At 45.5% G+C, this 17313-nt stretch overlaps 1 protein-coding gene across 1 annotated transcript in view; it reads left to right on the top strand.

Annotated features, from left to right (window-relative positions):
- LOC144604296 (platelet-derived growth factor subunit A-like) overlaps positions 1 to 17105 on the top strand; it is a 61481-nt gene extending 44376 nt beyond the window's left edge. Inside the window, exons 5-6 of the mRNA XM_078418543.1 lie at positions 9771 to 9894; positions 16198 to 17105. Coding sequence (XP_078274669.1) covers positions 9771 to 9894; positions 16198 to 16208 — 135 coding nt within the window. The 3' untranslated portion in view covers positions 16209 to 17105. The remainder of the gene's footprint in view (positions 1 to 9770; positions 9895 to 16197) is intronic.
- The last annotated feature ends 208 nt before the right edge of the window (positions 17106 to 17313 follow it).

The following is a 17313-nucleotide window of genomic DNA, read 5'->3' as shown; positions in this document are numbered from 1 at the left end:
CTGCCACGTACACTCACACTTAACTCTTCCTCATTAGGTTATTCTGTTATTATACTTCAATATTCTTTTACGCCACTCAGATATTGCACTATAATCTTGCGCCATTCTACTGCTTTGCGGGCTCTGTTTTATTGTATCTCTAGAGTTACAGCATGGAACCAGGCTCTTTGGCCCACTGAGTCCTTGCCCACCAATAATCACCCTGTGCACTTGCACTATGCTACACATTAGGGACGTAGCAATTCACAGAACCCATTTAACCTACGGACCTTTACGTCTTTGGAGTGTGTGAGGAAACCAGAGCACCAGGAGAAAACCCACGTGGTCATAGGGAGACCATATGAACTCTGTACAGAGACAGCACACGAGGTCAGGCTCGAACCCGGGTCTCTGACGCTGTGAGGCAGCAGCTCTACCTGCTGCATCGGAGGGACGCATGTTAGTTGCAATGTGTTTGCAGATTATGTATGTAGATTGTTAGTTTAAATAAAAAAAGTGTGAGTAATAATGTTCTTCTGAAACTGGATCGGCTAAATGTGATGAAATTTAAAAAAGACACAAGGTGGTGGAGTAACTCAGCAGGTCAGGCAGCATCTCTGGAGACCATGGACAGGTGGCGTTTTGGGATGGGACACTTCTGATCCGAAACATTATCTCATAGAGTCATACAGCATGAGAACAGGCCCTTCGGCCCAACTTGCCCACACCAACCCACATGCCCCATCTACACTAGTTCCACCTGCCTGCGCTTGGTCCATATCCCTCTAAGCCTGTTCTCTTCATGTACTTGTCTAAATGTTTCTTAAACGTGCCTCAACGACCTCCCCCAGCAGCTTGTTCCATCCACCCATATTCTCCAGAATGCTGCCTGATCCGCTGTGTTATTCCAGCACTTTGCGTCCATTTTTTTAAACCAGCATCTGCAGTTCATTATTTCTACATTAGTTTAAATATGTTAGTCTATGTTGCTTATGTGTGTGTGCGTGTGCGTGTGCGTGTGCATTTGCGCATCTTTGTGTGTGTGTGCATGTGTGCGTTGTACGTTGTGTGTCTGTGTACAAGCCAATTCAAAGTGTGCGCAGACCTACTGCTGATGACTAGTCTGTCTGAGTTCTTTGCTGATGGTTTGAGCAGCAGTTATTGTTTTTGATCGTAAGGAACAGAGACCATTGAGAAGGAGTTTAAAAAAATAGTGGTACACTTTTTAGTAACCTTAAACCATTATGTAATTCTTCATATTTTTTCACATTGGAAACTGTCCCGCATTCAACAATACAATGCTTCTATCCACATTACAGTAGAGGGAAGGAGTATTTTTATTCAAAAGTGTATAAATTTGCAATGCATTGCAAATTTTTTGGAAATTTCGCACCCATTTAAAAAAAAGACCAATTATCCATATAATGTTGCATAGGCATGAAGTTAATAATTAAACCCACAAATTGCTGAAGGAACTCAGCGAGTTAGGCAGCATCGCTGGATGGAATGGACAGGTGACGTTTCGGGTCAGGACTCTTCTTCAGACTGATTGCAGAAGGGGAGGGGGGGGGGGGGGTGGTGGGGAGAAAGCTAAGAAAAGATGCAGATTTAATTATCCAGGCTAGAGATGAGTCAATAACTTTCTAGAAGTGTCTGGAACAGATTGGCGACGCAAGAAACCGCAGGTACTGGAATCTTGAGTAAAGTGCTGGAGGAAGCCAGTGGGTCAGGCGATTCGGGCCAGGATCCTTCTTCACAATGTCCCTTGAGCTCCTCCAGCAGTTTGTTATTTGCACCAGAACAGAATGGTCTAAAATAGCAAAGATATTTCCATTGAAAATCAAATAAACGGCAGATGCTTTTGGAAGGTCTGTTCAGAAGTCTGATAACAGATGGGAAGAAGGTGTTCCTGAGTCTGGTGGTGCGCGCTTTCAAACCTCTGTATCTTCGGTTTGATGGGGGTGGGGGAAGAAAGGAATGATCGTGGTGGGACAAGTCTCTGGTTATGTTGGCTGCTTTCTGGAGGCAGCGTGAAACGTAGATGGAGTCAACAGTGGAGAATCTGATCGGTGCCTTTGGTTTCTCCAATGGAGAGGAGACCACCCTTATGAGCAACAAGTATGATACGGGACAATTACAAATTACAGAAGCCAATTAACCTACAAACCAGTACGTCTTTGGAGTGTGGGAGAAAACCAGAGCACACGGAGAAAACCCACGGGAAAATGTACAAACTCCGTACAGACAGCACCCGTAGTCAGGATCGAACCCAGGTCTCTGACGCTATAAGGCAGTACCTCTACTGCTGCCTACTAGATGGCCTGAAATTTCATCTGTCCATTTCCCTCCACACTTTGTGTTTTGCTTAAGATTCCAGCATCTACAGTTCCTTGTGTGCACTATCTCAGATATGTTACCAATTCCTAATGATTATTTGTAAATGTGTGTGGTTTGTTAGACTACCCGGAGTGTTACAATGCACTGCCTTGTAGAGGCTGACCTGAGTGGCTGGCCTGATAGCAGTAATGGTACCATTTGGTTGTCCATGCTGACCAACATGTCCCCATCTACACTAGTCCCATATTTCATGACAATCCCAAACTTGTGAGTGCTATTTTTCAGCTACTTGCTACATCAGTTGGATGACCTCAGGGCGATCCGGGAAAACGAGAGTTTCCTGGACAAGACCTACAGTGAGGTTGTCACACCAAGGATACAGGAAGGGCGAAGGTGGGTGACTGTGAGAAAGAGGAGCAAACGTGGAGTGCAGGAGACCCCGGTGGCTGTACCTACTGAAAATAGGTACACCCTCTTGGGAGTGGATGTCGCGACAAGATTGAGTGGCAGCCAGGGCTGTGATTCCAACCCTGGTGCCGAGGCTCAATGGGGAAGAGTGACGTCAGGCAGAGCCATGGTGGTGGGAGACTCCATCGTCAGAGGTGCGGACAGGAGATTCGGCGGCAGCAGGCGAGACTCCGGGATGGTGTGTTGCCTCCCTGGTGCCAGGGTCCAGGACGTCTCGGGGCGGCTGCACGGCATCCTCAGAGTGAGGGGGAGCAGCCGGAGGTTGTTGTGCATGTTGGCACAGGTGATATAGGTCGGAAGGAGGTTCCGCAACAGGAATTTACGGAATTGGGTGGAAGACTGAAACCTGCAGGGTAGTGATCTCAGGATTGCTTCCAGTACCTCGTGCTAGTGAGGGTAAGACTAGGAAGATTGGAGAAATGAATGCGTGGCTAAGAAGTTGGTGCAGGGGGCAGGGATTCAGATTTCTGGATCATTGAGATCTCTTCCGGGGCAGGGGTGACCTGTACAGAAGGGACGGGTTGCACCTAAACTGGAGGGGGACCAACATTCTGGCGGGAAAGTTTGCTCATGCTACACAGGAGGGTTTAAACTAGATTGGCGGGGGGTGGGATCTCGTGCAGGACAGAGGCACGTGAGAGGCTAGACGTTGGTATGGAGGGTGGTGTAGGAAAGGTTAGTGGACACAATAGGCAGGTGAAAGGTGGAGAGCGCGGAAGGAGGGTTGGTTTAAACTACATGTATTATAATGCAAGGGGTCTGACGGGTAAGGCAGATGAGCTTAGGGCATGGATAGGTACGAGCGACTGGGACGTTGTAGCCATGACCGAAACCTGGTTCGGGGAGGGGCAGGACTGGCAGCTCAATGTTCCGGGGTACAGGAGCTTCAGGAGAGACAGGGGTGAGGGAAAAAGAGGAGGGGGGGTTGCATTGTTGGTTAAGGAGGATGTCACGGCTGTGTTCAGAGGTGACATTACGGACGGTTTGTCTAGTGAGGCTAGATAGGTGAAGCTGTGGAAGGGATGGTCACCTTGTTGGGGGTGTACTACAGACCCCCGAATAGTCAACGGGAATTAGAACAAATGTGCCTGGAGATTGCAGACAGCTGCAGGTCAAATAAGGTTGTTGTAGTCGGGGATTTTAACTTTCCCAATATAGACTGGGAAAATCATAACGTGAAGGGTTTAGATGGGGTGCAATTTCTCAAAAGTGTTCAGGAGAGTTTTCTTAAGCAGTGTGTGGAGGCCCCCCACACATGGATCTAGTATTGGGAAATTGGGAAGGGCAAGTTAACGAAGTGTGTGTGGATGAGCCTTGTGGGACCAGTGACCACAGTTCGATGAGGTTTAAGAAAGTTATGGATAGGGATGGGGAGGGCCCACATGTTAAAATGGTCAACTGGGGTAAGGCCAACTTCGAGGGTATGAGAGAAGGTCTCTCTCAAATTGACTGGAGAAGGTTATTAGAGGGGAAAGGAACACCGGCCAAGTGGGATGTTTTTAAACATGTGCTGAAGAAAGCTCAGGGTGTGTACGTCCCCTTTAGAATGAAGGGCAAAGCAGGAAAACGTAAGGAAGCTTGGCTGACGAGGGAAATTGAGACGTTAGTTAAAAACAAGAAGGATGCAAGGGACAGGTGTTGGCAGCTGGGATCAAGTGCATCCATAGAGGAGTTTAGGGAACTAAGGAGTAAACTAAAAAAGGAAATCAGAAGGGCAAAATGGGGCCAGGAGATAGCTCTGGCGGGTAGCATTAAGGAGAAGCCATAAGGAGAATACATAAGGAGGAAAAGGGTAACTAGAGAGAGAGGGGGGCCTCTCTGGAATCAAAGCAGTCGCCTCTGTGTCAGGAGATGGGCAGGGTCCTAAATGAGTATTTCCCCTCTATTTACCGAGGAGAAAGACAGTAGGACGGAGGAACTTGGGGCAGTCACTGGAAGTGTCTTGAGAGCAGTCAGTGTTACTGTCGAAGAAGTACTGAAGGTACTGTCGTGTTTGAAGGTAGACAAATCTCCAGGGCCTGATCTGATATATTCAAGGACATTGTGGGAAACTAGAGAGGAAATTGCGGGAGCCCTGGTTGAAATTTACGAGTCGTCCTCAAATACAGGAGAAGTGCCGGAAGACTGGAGGGTGGCAAATGTACCTCTTTTCAAGAAGGGCTGCAGGGAAAATGCTAGGAACTATCGGCCGGTGAGCTTAACATCTGTAGTTGGAAAGTTACTGGAGAGTATTCTGAGGGATAGGATATACAGGCATTTGGATGGGCAAGGGCTGATTAGGGACAGTCAGCATGATTTTGTACGTCGGAGGTCGTCTCACAAATCTGATTGATTTTTTTGAAGACGTGACCAAAAATGTCAATGAGGGCAGAGCTGTAGATGTCGTGTACATGGACTTCAGTAAGGCATTCAACAAGGTTCCACATGGTAGGCTGCTCTGGAAGGTTAGATCGCATGGGATCCAAGGAGAGATAACTGAATGGATAGCAAATTGGCTCCATGGAAGGAAGCAGAGGGTAATGGTGGAAGGCTGCTTCTCGGACTGGAGGCCTGTGACTAGTGGTGTGCCTCAGGGTTCGGTGCTGGGCCCATTACTGTTTGTCATTTACATCAATGATTTGGATGAGAACATACAGGGCAAGATGAGCAAGTTTGCTGATGATACAAAAGTTAGTGGTCTTGCAGACAGTGAAGATGGTTGTGAATGATTAGAGCAGGATCTGGATCGTTTGGCCAGGTGGGCGGAGGAATGGTTGATGAAATTTAATCCAGAGAAGTGTGAGGTGTTGCATTTTGGGACGTCTAACAAGGGCAGGACCTACACAGTAAATGGTAAGCCACTGGGTAGTGTTGAAGAGCAGAGGGATCTAGTAGTACAGGTGCATGGTTCTTGGAAGGTCGAGTCACAGGTAGATAAGGTGGTCAAAAAGGTTTTTGCCACTTTGGCCTTCATCAGTCACAGTATTGAGTGTAGAAGTTGGGAGGTCATGTTGCAGTTATATAAGATATTGGTGAGACCGCATTTAGAATATTGTGTTCTGTTCTGGGCACCCTGCAATAGGAAAGATATTGTCAAGCTTGAAAGGGTTCAGAAACGATTTACGAGGATGTTGTCAGGACTAGAGGGTGTGAGCTATAGGGAGAGGTTGAGCAGGCTGGGCCTCTATTCCATGGAACGCAGGAGGATGAGGGGAGATCTTATAGAGGTGTACAAAATCATAAGAGGAATAGATTGGGTAGATGTGCAGTCTTTTGCCCAGAGTAGGGGAATCGAGGACCAGAGGACATAGGTTCAAGGTGAAAGGGAAAAGATTTAATAGGAATCCGAGGGGTAACTTTTTCACACAAAGGGGGGTGGGTGAATGGAACAAGCTGCCAGAGGAGGTAGTTGAGACTATCCCATCGTTTAAGAAACAGTTGGACAGGTACATGGATAGGACAGGTTTTGTGGGATATGGACCAAGCGCAGGCAAGTGGGACTAGTGCAGCTGGGACATTGTTGGCCGGTGTGGGCGAGTTGGGCCGAAGGGCCTGTTTCCACGCTATATCACTCTATGAGTCTATGACTATCAGAAAAATGTTATTGAATTCAAACTCATGCCTGTTAATCTAGTAACAGAGCCATTACATTAGAGAACAAAGAGGGACCGACATGACTTTAATGAGTACTTTTTGTAACTTTGTCGGCACCAGAAACGTGGCGACACTTTTTTGTGTTTTGTGCATTGCATGCAAAAGACAAAGTTTCACTGTACCCAGGTGCATGCGACAATAACGTATCATCATCATCATCATCATCATGCGACAATAACGTATCATCATCATCATCATCATCATCATCATCATGTCACTTAAAATAAATAGTAAAGAATAACAAAGTGTGAAGAATAATATAGCAATATTCTTCGGAAACAAGATAAACCAAATATGGAACAGAGAAGTGTTGGAATAACTCAGCGGGTCAGGCAGCATCTCTGGAGAACATAGCTAGGTGATGTTTAGGGTCTAGACCCTTCTTCAGATAGTTGGGGGTAGAAAGCTGGAAGAGAGGTGGGGGCAGGGTAAAGCCTGATAATTGTTAGGTGGAATAAAAAGGACAGAAAGTGCTGGAATAACTCGGTGGGACAGGCAGCATCTCTGGAGAACATGGATAGGTGATGTTTTGATAGGTGGACTATTCTTCAGACTGACCCGCTAAGCCACTCCAGCACTTTTTGAAGAAAGGTCACGACCCGAGATGCAGTTCGACCTGCTGAGTTGTGTGGACTCCAGGACTTTGTGTGTTTTTATTTGTAAACCAGCATCTGTAGTCCCTTGTACCCACATTAATTTGCATGCCTGATAATTCTGGCTTTTCAAAAAATATTTTCAATTGATGTGATCCTGGCACAGCCGACCTCAGTGTTTAAAGCTTGCTGGCTAATGTGTTTGCTCAAGGTTATTTTGTGAGTTGTTTTGGCAGCCTGTTGTGGAATTACATCACCAGGTCATTGGCTTCAATCAAACAATGCTCAAAATATAGGCCGTTGCCAGAGCTGGTTGCCACCTTGAAGTAGGTGCTGCTGACTGGAATCAGGTCATTTTTAATTCATTTGATCTCTGCACGGTGGCGCAGCGGTAGAGTTGCTGCCTCGTAGTGCCAGAGACCCAGGTTCCATCCTGTCCTTGGCTGCTGCCTGTACGGAGTTAAGATTAGCTTAGCTTAGTTTTGTTTATTGTTACGTGCACCGAGGTACAGTGATAAGCTTTTGTTGCGTGCTAACCAGCCAGCGGAAAGACAATGCATGATTACAATCAAGCCATCCACAGTGTACAGATACATGATAACGGGAATAACGGGAAGAAGGGAACTGCCTGTACGGAGTTTAGTTTACAAAATGGGTAGGAAGGAACTGCAGATGCTGGTTTAAACCGAAGAGAGACAAAGGGAATAACGTGAATAACGTTTAGTGCAAGATAGTCCAGTAGCCTGATTAACGATAGTCCGAGGGTCTCCATTGAGGTGGATAGTAGCTCTCTAGTTGTTGGCAGGATGGTTCAGTTGCTTGATAATGGAGTTTGCAAGTTCTCCCTGCGATAGCGTTTCCTCCAGGTGCTCCAGTTTCTTCCCACATCCCCAAAACGTGTGGACTTGTAGGTTAATTGGTCCTCCATAAATTGCCCCTAGGCTGTAGGGAATGAATGTGAAAGTGGGATAACATAGAGCCAGTGTGATCAGGTGATTGATGGTCAGCATGGACACGGTGGGTACCGCGGTGGGCTTGTTCTCAAGCTGTATCTCTAAACTGAACTAAACTGAAATCCTCAAATCCAGCATTGTGCTTGTCTCCTCATGGGATACTGAGGGGGAGCTCCACAGCATTCGAGTTTTATTTTCCAAATGCAATGCATTGCCCAGAGGTCAACTTATATTGAGACCATGTGACCATAAGATATCTGAGCAGAATTCGGCCATTCGGCCCATCTAGTCTGCTCCGCCATTCGATCATGGCTGAACTATTTTTCTCTCTCAACCTCGTTCTCCTGCACTCTTCCCGTAACCTTTGACTTCCTTACTAATCAAGTACCCATGAATCTCCACTTTAAAAATACTCTTGTAAATGTGGAATTTGACGTTAGCCTACTGTGTTGAAACATTTAGACATTTAAAAACATTACTATATTATTCTTCACACTTTGTTATTCCTTTCTATTTATTTTAAGCGACATGATGATGATGATGATGATGATGATGATGATGATGATGATGATGATGATGATACTTTATTGTCACATGTACAATTCTTTATTTTTTGCATACAATGCACAAAGTACATAAAAGGGTCGACACGTTTCTGGTGCCGACAACGTTACAAAAAGTACTCATTGGAGTCACGTTGGTCCCTCTTTGTTCTCTAATGCAGTTGCTCTGTTACTCGATTTACAGGCGTGAATTGGAATGGGTAGGAAAGGTTTTGAAGGTAGTGGGCCAAATGCAGGCAGTTGGAACTAGTGTAGATGAGGCATGTTGGTCGGCGTGGGCAAGTTGGCCAAAGGGCCTGTTTTCACAGTATGTCTGTATGACCCCATGACTTGGCCTCCACCGCCGTCTGTGGCAATGAATTCCACAGATTCACCAAACTCTGGCTAAAGAAATTCCACCTCATTTCCATTCTAAAGGTACACCCTTTTATTCTGAGGCTGTGCCCGCTGGCTAGAGACTCGACCGCTACTGGAAACACCCTCTCCACATCCACTCTATCTAAGCCTTTCTAGTTGTCACTCAATCGTCACTTTGTAAATCTTGAATTTGCGACAGTGTATAATATTACACAAGGAACTGCAGATGCTGGAATCCTGAGCCAAACACAAAGTGCTGGAGAACAAGGAACTGCAGATGCTGGAATCCTGAGCCAAACGCAAAGAGCTGGAGGAACTCAGCGGGTCAGGCAGCATCTGTGGAGGGAATGGACAGACATTTCGGGACAGGATCCTTCTTCTGTCTGAGCTGAAGCATTGTCCGTCCATTCCCCCCACAGATGCTGCCTGACCCGCTGAGTTCCTGTAGCACTTGGTTTAATTTATTTCATTTTAGAGATACAGCATGGAAACAGGCCCTTCGGCCCACCAAATCCATGCCAACCAGCGATCACCCTGTACACTAGCAGTACCCTACGCACAAAGGACATATAACAATTTGCAGAAGCCAATTAACCTACAAACCTATACGTCTTTGGAGTGTGGGAGGAAACCAGAGCACCCGGGGGAAACCCACGCGGTCACGGGGAGAACGTCCAAATCCCGTCCAGACCGCACCTGTAGTCAGGATCGAACCGGGGTCTCTGGCGCTGTAAGGCAGCAACTCTACCGCTGCACCACTGTGCCGGCCATGGTGTTCAGCCACAAGTAATATGTACTTTTTTAAACTCCTAACCTGAGTTTTGCTTTCTGTAAAACGCACTTGTGATTGTGGTATTTAACGATTAACCTTCTCTGTTGACTTGCAGGTGGCAAAAGTGGAATATGTAAGGCGCAAACCAAGATTAAAGGAGGTTATAGTGAGGTTAGAGGAGCACTTGGAGTGTACATGCACGGGGCTACAGTCCACTTCAGAGCACAGAGAACATGAAGGTACTTTGCTGAGTTTAAAACGATGTCCTATATTAATATGTCTAAAATATTTACTTTGACCAGACTATTAAATATTTGATCTTTTTTTGCTAAAATATCTGTATAAAAATAAATCATTTGTAGCTTCTTCAGCAGTTTCTGAGCTTTCAGATTAATTGGTAGGGTTGCCACCAGGAGTGTTAGTTTTCATGGGATGCGTACAATGTCACCCGGTTGTAGAAAGTAATCCACAGAGTTCAGTTGGTCGCGTGAAAGGGCGGCGCGGTGGCGCAGCGGGTAGAGCTGCCGCCTCACAGCGTCAGAGACCCGGGTTCGATCCTGACATCGGGTGGTGTCTGTACGGAGTTGTGTGAAGTGGCATCCCAACTTTCCCACACCGACCAACATGCTTCATCCGCACTAGTCCCACCTTCTTGCACTTGGTCCACATCCCTCCAAACCTGCACTATCCTTGTGTCTGCCCAAACGTGTTTTAAACATTGAAAGTACCTGCCACAACTACTACCTCATTCCATACAGCCACCACCCTTTGTGTAAAAGAGTTGCCCCTCAGGTTCCTATTAAATCTTTCCCCCCCCCACCTTAAACCTATGTCCTCTGGTTTCCTGGTTCCCCAACTCTGGGTAAAAGACTGTGCATTTACTCTTATCAATTCTCCTCTGACCTTATACACACACCTCTATAAGATCACGCCTCATCCTCCTGTACTCCAAGGAATAAAGTCCTAGCCTGCTCAACACCTCCCTGTAGCTCAGCCCCTCGAGTCCTGGCAACAATCTCGTAAACCTTCTCTGCACCCTTTCCAACTTAAATGTGCGGGTTCATAGGTTAATTGGCCTCCGTAGAAATTGCCCCAAGTGTGTCGGGAGTGGATGTGAAAGTGGGATAACGTAGAACTAGTGTGAATAGGTGGACAGCATGGACTAGGTGGGTCGAAGGGCCTGTTTCCATGCTGTATCTCCATGCTATCTCTAAGTTTCTGCACAGTGTACTGGCGTCCAACATGTACTCCCGTTGAAAGCGGGAGGCGGAACACAACATAAAGCCGCTATTAAACAGGGTGTTTAGCAGGAAGGAACTGCAGATGCTAGTTTCTATCAAAGATAGGTACAAAATGTTGGAGTAACTGAGCGGGTCAGGCAGCATCAACCCTCGAGTCGCCCTGGCAACACTCCCTACACACTAGGGACAATTTGTATGGTGGCCAATTCACCTACAAACCTGCATATGTGGCTGGACCCAAAACGTCACCTATTCCTTTTCTCCAGAGAGTCTGAGGAAGGGTTTGCCCTGAAACGCCACCTTCTCTCCAGAGATGCTGCCGAACCTGCTGAGTTACTCAGCACTTTGTGTCTGTCTTGGGCGTTTAGCACTTGTGACAGGATGATTTATACCCACAACAGTCTATATTTCCTGGCTTTGATAATGTAAAAGCTTTGGGTTTGAAGTTTGCCCTGTAATATGAAGAAAGGTAATCACCTGCTTGTATGTAAGCCCTTTGTCCTCTATCTAAATGAAGGGCAGGGTAAAGGAATGATAATTTGTTGAAACAATTTGCAGTTTTGAACTTGTTAATGTTTGAAGCATTGGACTCCTTATCATACATGAGGCAGCTGTGTGAACAGGAGGAGGACATTTGGCGAAACTGGGAACTGCTGATGTCGGTTTACAAAAAAAGACACAAAGTGCTGGAGTAACTCAGCGGGGTCAGGCAGCAAACCCCTCCCCATCCCCTTCTCTCCACCGCCCCCCCTCTTCCCTGTACCCCACCAGGATGTGCACCCATTTCTCCTTCCCCTTCTACCGTTATTCTTTCCTCCAGCTTCACAATTTGTGCTCCTTTATCCTTACCCCACATATTTTGCTTTTTCATTTCTGGCTTTTTTTCAGACCATCTGCCTATCAACCCCCCTCCCCCCTTCAACTGTATTCATCTATCCAGTCTGAAGAAGGGTCCCGACCTGAAACGTCACCATCCTTTTGCTCCAGAGATGCTGCCTAACCCACTGATTTACTCCAACACTTTGTGTCTATCCACCTATCACTCACCAGGCTTTGTCCTGCCCCCCCCTCTCTTCCCGCTTTCTCCCCTCCCCCACTCCGCACCACAATCAGTCTGAAGAAGGGTCCTGACCCGATACTTCACCTATCCATGTTCTCCAGAGATGCTGCCTGAACCTCTGAGTTCCCACGGCATTTTGTGTCTTTTTTTAAAAGATTATTTCGCTATTGGGGATCCATATATTTAATCCTGTTTTCCTGCATCCTTATTCCTTTACTCCCATGTGGGTCAATAAACTCCTGAGTTTCTAATTTTGTTCTTAATTCACATTTAAGTTCACGTGTTAACACCACAGTCTGTTGTTAATTCTTATTTGAACTTTGAAAAGGAATGGAGCTATCCAATAAATTTACAAGCAATGTAGATTAAATAGAAATGGCCATCCAATAGATAACAAATAAATTCACAAGCAATATAAGCAAAACAGTCACAAAATGCTGGAATAACTCAGCGGCTCAGGCAACATCTCTGGAGACCATAGACAGACAACGTTTGGGTTGGAACTCTTCTTCAGCCAAAAGGGTCCCAAACTGAAACGTCACCCATCCTTTTTCTCCAGAGTTGTGCCTGACCCACTGAGTTACTCCAGCACTTTGTATCTATCTTTGGGATAAACCAGCATCTGCAGATGTTTGTTTCCAAGTAAAACAGAAATGGCTGTGCAATGGCTGCCAAATAAATTCACAAGCAATATAAGTAAAACATAAATGACTATTCAATAAATTCAGAGGTAATACTTGGGCGGCTTACAACCCAGCGGTATTAATATTGATTTCTCTAATTACAAGTAACCCTTGCGTTCCCTCTCCCTCCATCCATGCCCACCCTAGTCGGCCTGCTAGTTTCACTGTTCGCATCCATATAACCCTTCGTTATCACCTCTTCCACAGCCAACAATGGTGCCAGATACACATCAGTGTCGGTTCTGATCTGTTCCGTATCTTTTCATACCTCTAGTTTCTCTCTCCCTTAACTCTCAGCCCGAAGAAGGGTCTCGACTTGAAACGTCACATAGTCCTTTTCTCCAGAGATGCTGCCTGACCCGCTGAGTGACTCCAGCACTTTGTGTCCATGTTCTCCATCCATGTTCTCCAGAGATGCTGCCTGAGCCGCTGAGTGACTCCAGCACTCTGTGTCCATGTTCTCCAGAGATGCTGCCTGACCCGCTGAGTGACTCCAGCACTCTGTGTTCGTGTTCTCCAGAGATGCTGCCTGACCCGCTGAGTGACTCCAGCATTTTGTGTCCATCTAAATAAAACAAAAAATGGCTATCCAATGAATTCACCAGCAATATAAATGAAACAGAAGATAGCCACAAAAAGCTGGAGTAACTCAGCGGGTCAGGCAGCATCTCTGGAGAAAAGGAATAGGTGACATTTCGGGCCGAGGCCCTTCTTCAGACTCCAATAAATGCACGTCATGTAAACGTTAGAAAGCTGTACAAATATTGTGAACTTTAATGAACCAACTGAGATTTACAATGAGGTTTCCTTGTTCAGCTAACCCTTATTTTAGGGAGGAGTCACTCAAATTAGACTTTAGACTCGCGCACATATAGTGAGTTGGTGGTAACCCTGTGTATTGGAAGTATTATCGAGCTGCTGAATTAGTAAGACTGTGATCCATGTTTGGTTAGTGGCTGCTCTGGTTCTTGCCGAGGTCTTTTAAATTCCAACACAAGTGCATTTTCTTAGGCCCTATCACCAACCCAAAGCGTTTAAAAGGAAGAAATAGTGAAAAAATTAAAAAACGGAAGCGTAAAAAGTTAATACTGTCACCTGACAAGGATGTGTTGCCAACATAACAGCTCAGCGACCTGTGCAGGTAGGACCTGTTGAGCTGACCATCTGATAGGGGCCAGCGAACATCACAAGAGAAATGAATGATCAGATGCTATAATTTAACACAATCACATTCCAAATCTTAGCACGTCTCAGCCTGAGAGTGGGAAGAAATTATTTTTTGATTGGCTTGACTGATTGTGCCCTTTGGGTAGATTCCTGTCCTGGAAGTTGATCACTGCTTATGTTTTCTCTGCACTGATTTGCAAAGGCATGTGTCTGCACCATTCTAATCTGGCTTCCTTTATCTGTACTTTTGCTGATTGTTGACTGCCTGATTTCTCATCCACGTTTCCAAATCCGTGCGCGCAAATTGATCTTTCTTTTGTGAGAGGGCGCCGTACTATTTTAATGATGTTTTTTAATTTTAAAATGTGTATGTAAAATAATTTTATGCTTCATCATGTAGATTGCAATAAATGTGTAGGGAGGAACTCCAGGTGCTGGTTTACACCACAGATAGACACAAAATACTGGTAACATATAAGATTATTAACGGGGTTGGACACGTTAGAGGCAGGAAACATGTTCCCAATGTTGGGGGAGTCCAGAACAAGGGGCCACAGTTTAAGAATAAGGGTAAGGCCATTTAGAACGGAGATGAGGAAAAACGTTTTCAGTCAGAGAGTTGTAAATCTGTGGAATTCTCTGCCTCAGAAGGCAGTGGAGGCCAATTCTCTGAATGTTTTCAAGAGAGAGCTAGATCTTAAGGATAGCTGAGTCAGGGGGTATGGGGAGAAGGCAGGAACGGGGTACTGATTGAGAATGATCAACCATGATCACATAGAATGGTGGTGCTGGCTCGAAGGGCCGAATGGCCTACTCCTGCACCTATTGTCTATTGTCTAACTCAACGGGTCAGGCAGCATCTCTGGAGAAAAGGAATAGGTGACTTTTCGGGTCGAGACCCTTCCAAAACGCACCTAATGTGCGGGGAGAGGATGGGAAAGAGGGATAACATAGAACTAGTGTGAACTGGGTCTTTGGCATTGAGTTAGAATCTCTACCAGCTGCGCCACTCTACCACCCTTATACCCGATGGTGAACTTAATACCCCATACATCTGACGTCTATGCTATTAATCTGCACCTTTAGTTTTTCGAGATGCAGCATGGAAGCAGGCCCTTCAGCCTACCGATTCCACACTGACCAGCAATCTCCCCGTACACTAGCGCCACCCTACACACTTGCAACAATTTACAATTTGCAAAAGCCAATTAACCTACAAACCTGCACGTCTTTGGAGTGTGGGAGGAAACCGGAGCACCCGGAAAAAGCCCACGTGGTCACAGAGAGAACGTGCACTCTGTGCAGACAACCCCCCGTAGTCAGGATTGAACCCGGGTACCTGCTGCACCATCGTGCTGCCCCGAGTTGTATTTTCCCCTGACTTGAGTTACCCAGGGAGTGAATGGAGGTTGTTACAACCCTTTGATAGACACAAAAAGCAGGAGTAACTCAGCGGGACAGGCAGCATCTTTGGAGAAAAGGAATGGGTGACGTTTCAGGTCGAGACCCTTCTTCAGACTGAGACTCAGGTGAGAGGGAAACGAGAGATATGGAGTGTTCGTAGATCAAATGTATGAAAGATATGTAAAAAGCAACAATGATCATGGAAAGGTGGAGCCCACAATGGTCCATTGTTGGTTGTGGGGATGTTGATACAAACAGAGGCTAACTAGTACGATGACTAGGGTGTGGGAGGGACTGAGAGAGAGAGGGGATGCAAGGGTTACTTGAAGTTAGAGAAATCAATATTCATACCGCTGGGTTGTAAGCTGCCCAAGCAAAATATGAGGTGCTGTTCCTCCAATTTGCGTTATAGCCCTTCTTTGGCCCTCAGCAAGGGAGCGAAGAAATCAGGCAGGATTCCATCGCCCTGATCACTCTGCCAGGGCTCCCGGTGGAAAGCACTCTGGGTCACTGGGTATGGACAAAATTGGAGTGGGTTGAATAATGACCTCTTTGATGGGTTAACAAAGAGCAGCCAGTTCCTGTGGAAATATCCCCATCATGAACTTCCCCTCTGGGAGAGCTTTTTGGGGGAGAGGCCGCGAAGTTTAGATCGAAGTCTTAAAAATAAATCTCTCCTTCTCCGTTAAACAGTGGCATTGGTTGAATATCTAACTGCAATAAGCTTTATCGCAGCGCGAAGCAGCTTGCAAGGTATCTGGTCTGTTATTAACACAATGTTATGTCTGGTGTTGCTTGACCACAAAGTGTACACACGTGGGCTTGGGTGAGGGAGATGGAGACTGAATCAGCGTTACAGGCACACGTCACCATCATGCCTCTTTTGCTTGCGATATGCCACAATGCATGCTAATTTGGGGGCTTGTCACAACGGAACAGGTGGTGTTGGATTCCCCCCATTAATTCCTGATCTCTCCTCTCTTGCAGATGTAAGGTGAAAATAAGCTATACCGTAATGGAAGGCAAGGACATACACCCTTTCGTTACATTCCAAAGTCTGTACCTCAAAGGTGCTTTTATTTTGACTCATTTCCTTTTTGCCCTCAACAAAAACTCTTTCCCCCCAGCAAACTGAAAAACGGACAATTGAAAAAAAAAAGAAGTGGACTTAACACTGCGGCAACAAAGAGGAAGTGTGTGGCCCGACGGACTGATACAACACTGCATCTTCTTTATTTTATATATATATATATATATATATATAAAACACACGTTAAAAAGAATCAAACAAACAAGGCATTCACGAGAGTGCAAGGAATATCGGAAAATGCTGCTGACAGGATGTGGTTTCGAGTGAACGGAGGATTATATAATGAAGAACTTCTATAATGGTGCTGTTAATTGGAAGGCTGTGTGTGTCTCTCTCTCTGTGGCTTCAGAGTGACAGACATATGAGAGGCAGAGCTCAGGCAAAAAGCCGTCAACTCCCTGACCAGAACTATCCACAAGACTATGGAGCGACCTTGCACAGTGTTCTATTTTTTTAAATGAACTACACAGTTTCTTGTGTGGGAGGGATGGGCGGCATTGAGAAGGGATGTCTTTGACCGTGTATATTAAGCTTGCTTCTACTGGATTATTTTTAGTGTTTTATTATTCAGTGGACTACTTGTATATTTTATTGCATTTAGGAGACTGCACAGGTACAACTTTGCAGCACATTGTTGATTTGTTTTACTGGAGGAATATGATCTTTAACCCAAGATATTCAGAAAATTGCAACAACAAACAAAAAAAAATGTCAGGAAACTCTTTTCGGTTCAATGTTTTCTTTCATCTCCTCTCCTTCCTACTTTCTAATTTAAATCATTTCAAGTAAAATTATTTTGCATTAATAAATGATACAAAAAAAGCAGCTATCTCTGGTTCTGCACAGTGCAAAATGTTATACTTGTTTTATTTTGACATTCATTAATATTGCATTTTATGAGTTCTCATTTTCTTAAAAGGAAAAGTATTTTCTAACATTTATTTCACTTGTGTGAAATAGTTAAAGAGTATCTGTTGAATTGAACGTTATAACGATGTGAACAGCAAGGACTA

This window comes from Rhinoraja longicauda, chromosome 21, assembly GCF_053455715.1.
Source record: "Rhinoraja longicauda isolate Sanriku21f chromosome 21, sRhiLon1.1, whole genome shotgun sequence".
In the NCBI taxonomy this organism is placed as follows: domain Eukaryota; kingdom Metazoa; phylum Chordata; class Chondrichthyes; order Rajiformes; family Arhynchobatidae; genus Rhinoraja; species Rhinoraja longicauda.
Note: the sequence above shows the minus strand (reverse complement) of the source record. Positions and strands in the feature narration are given on the sequence as shown.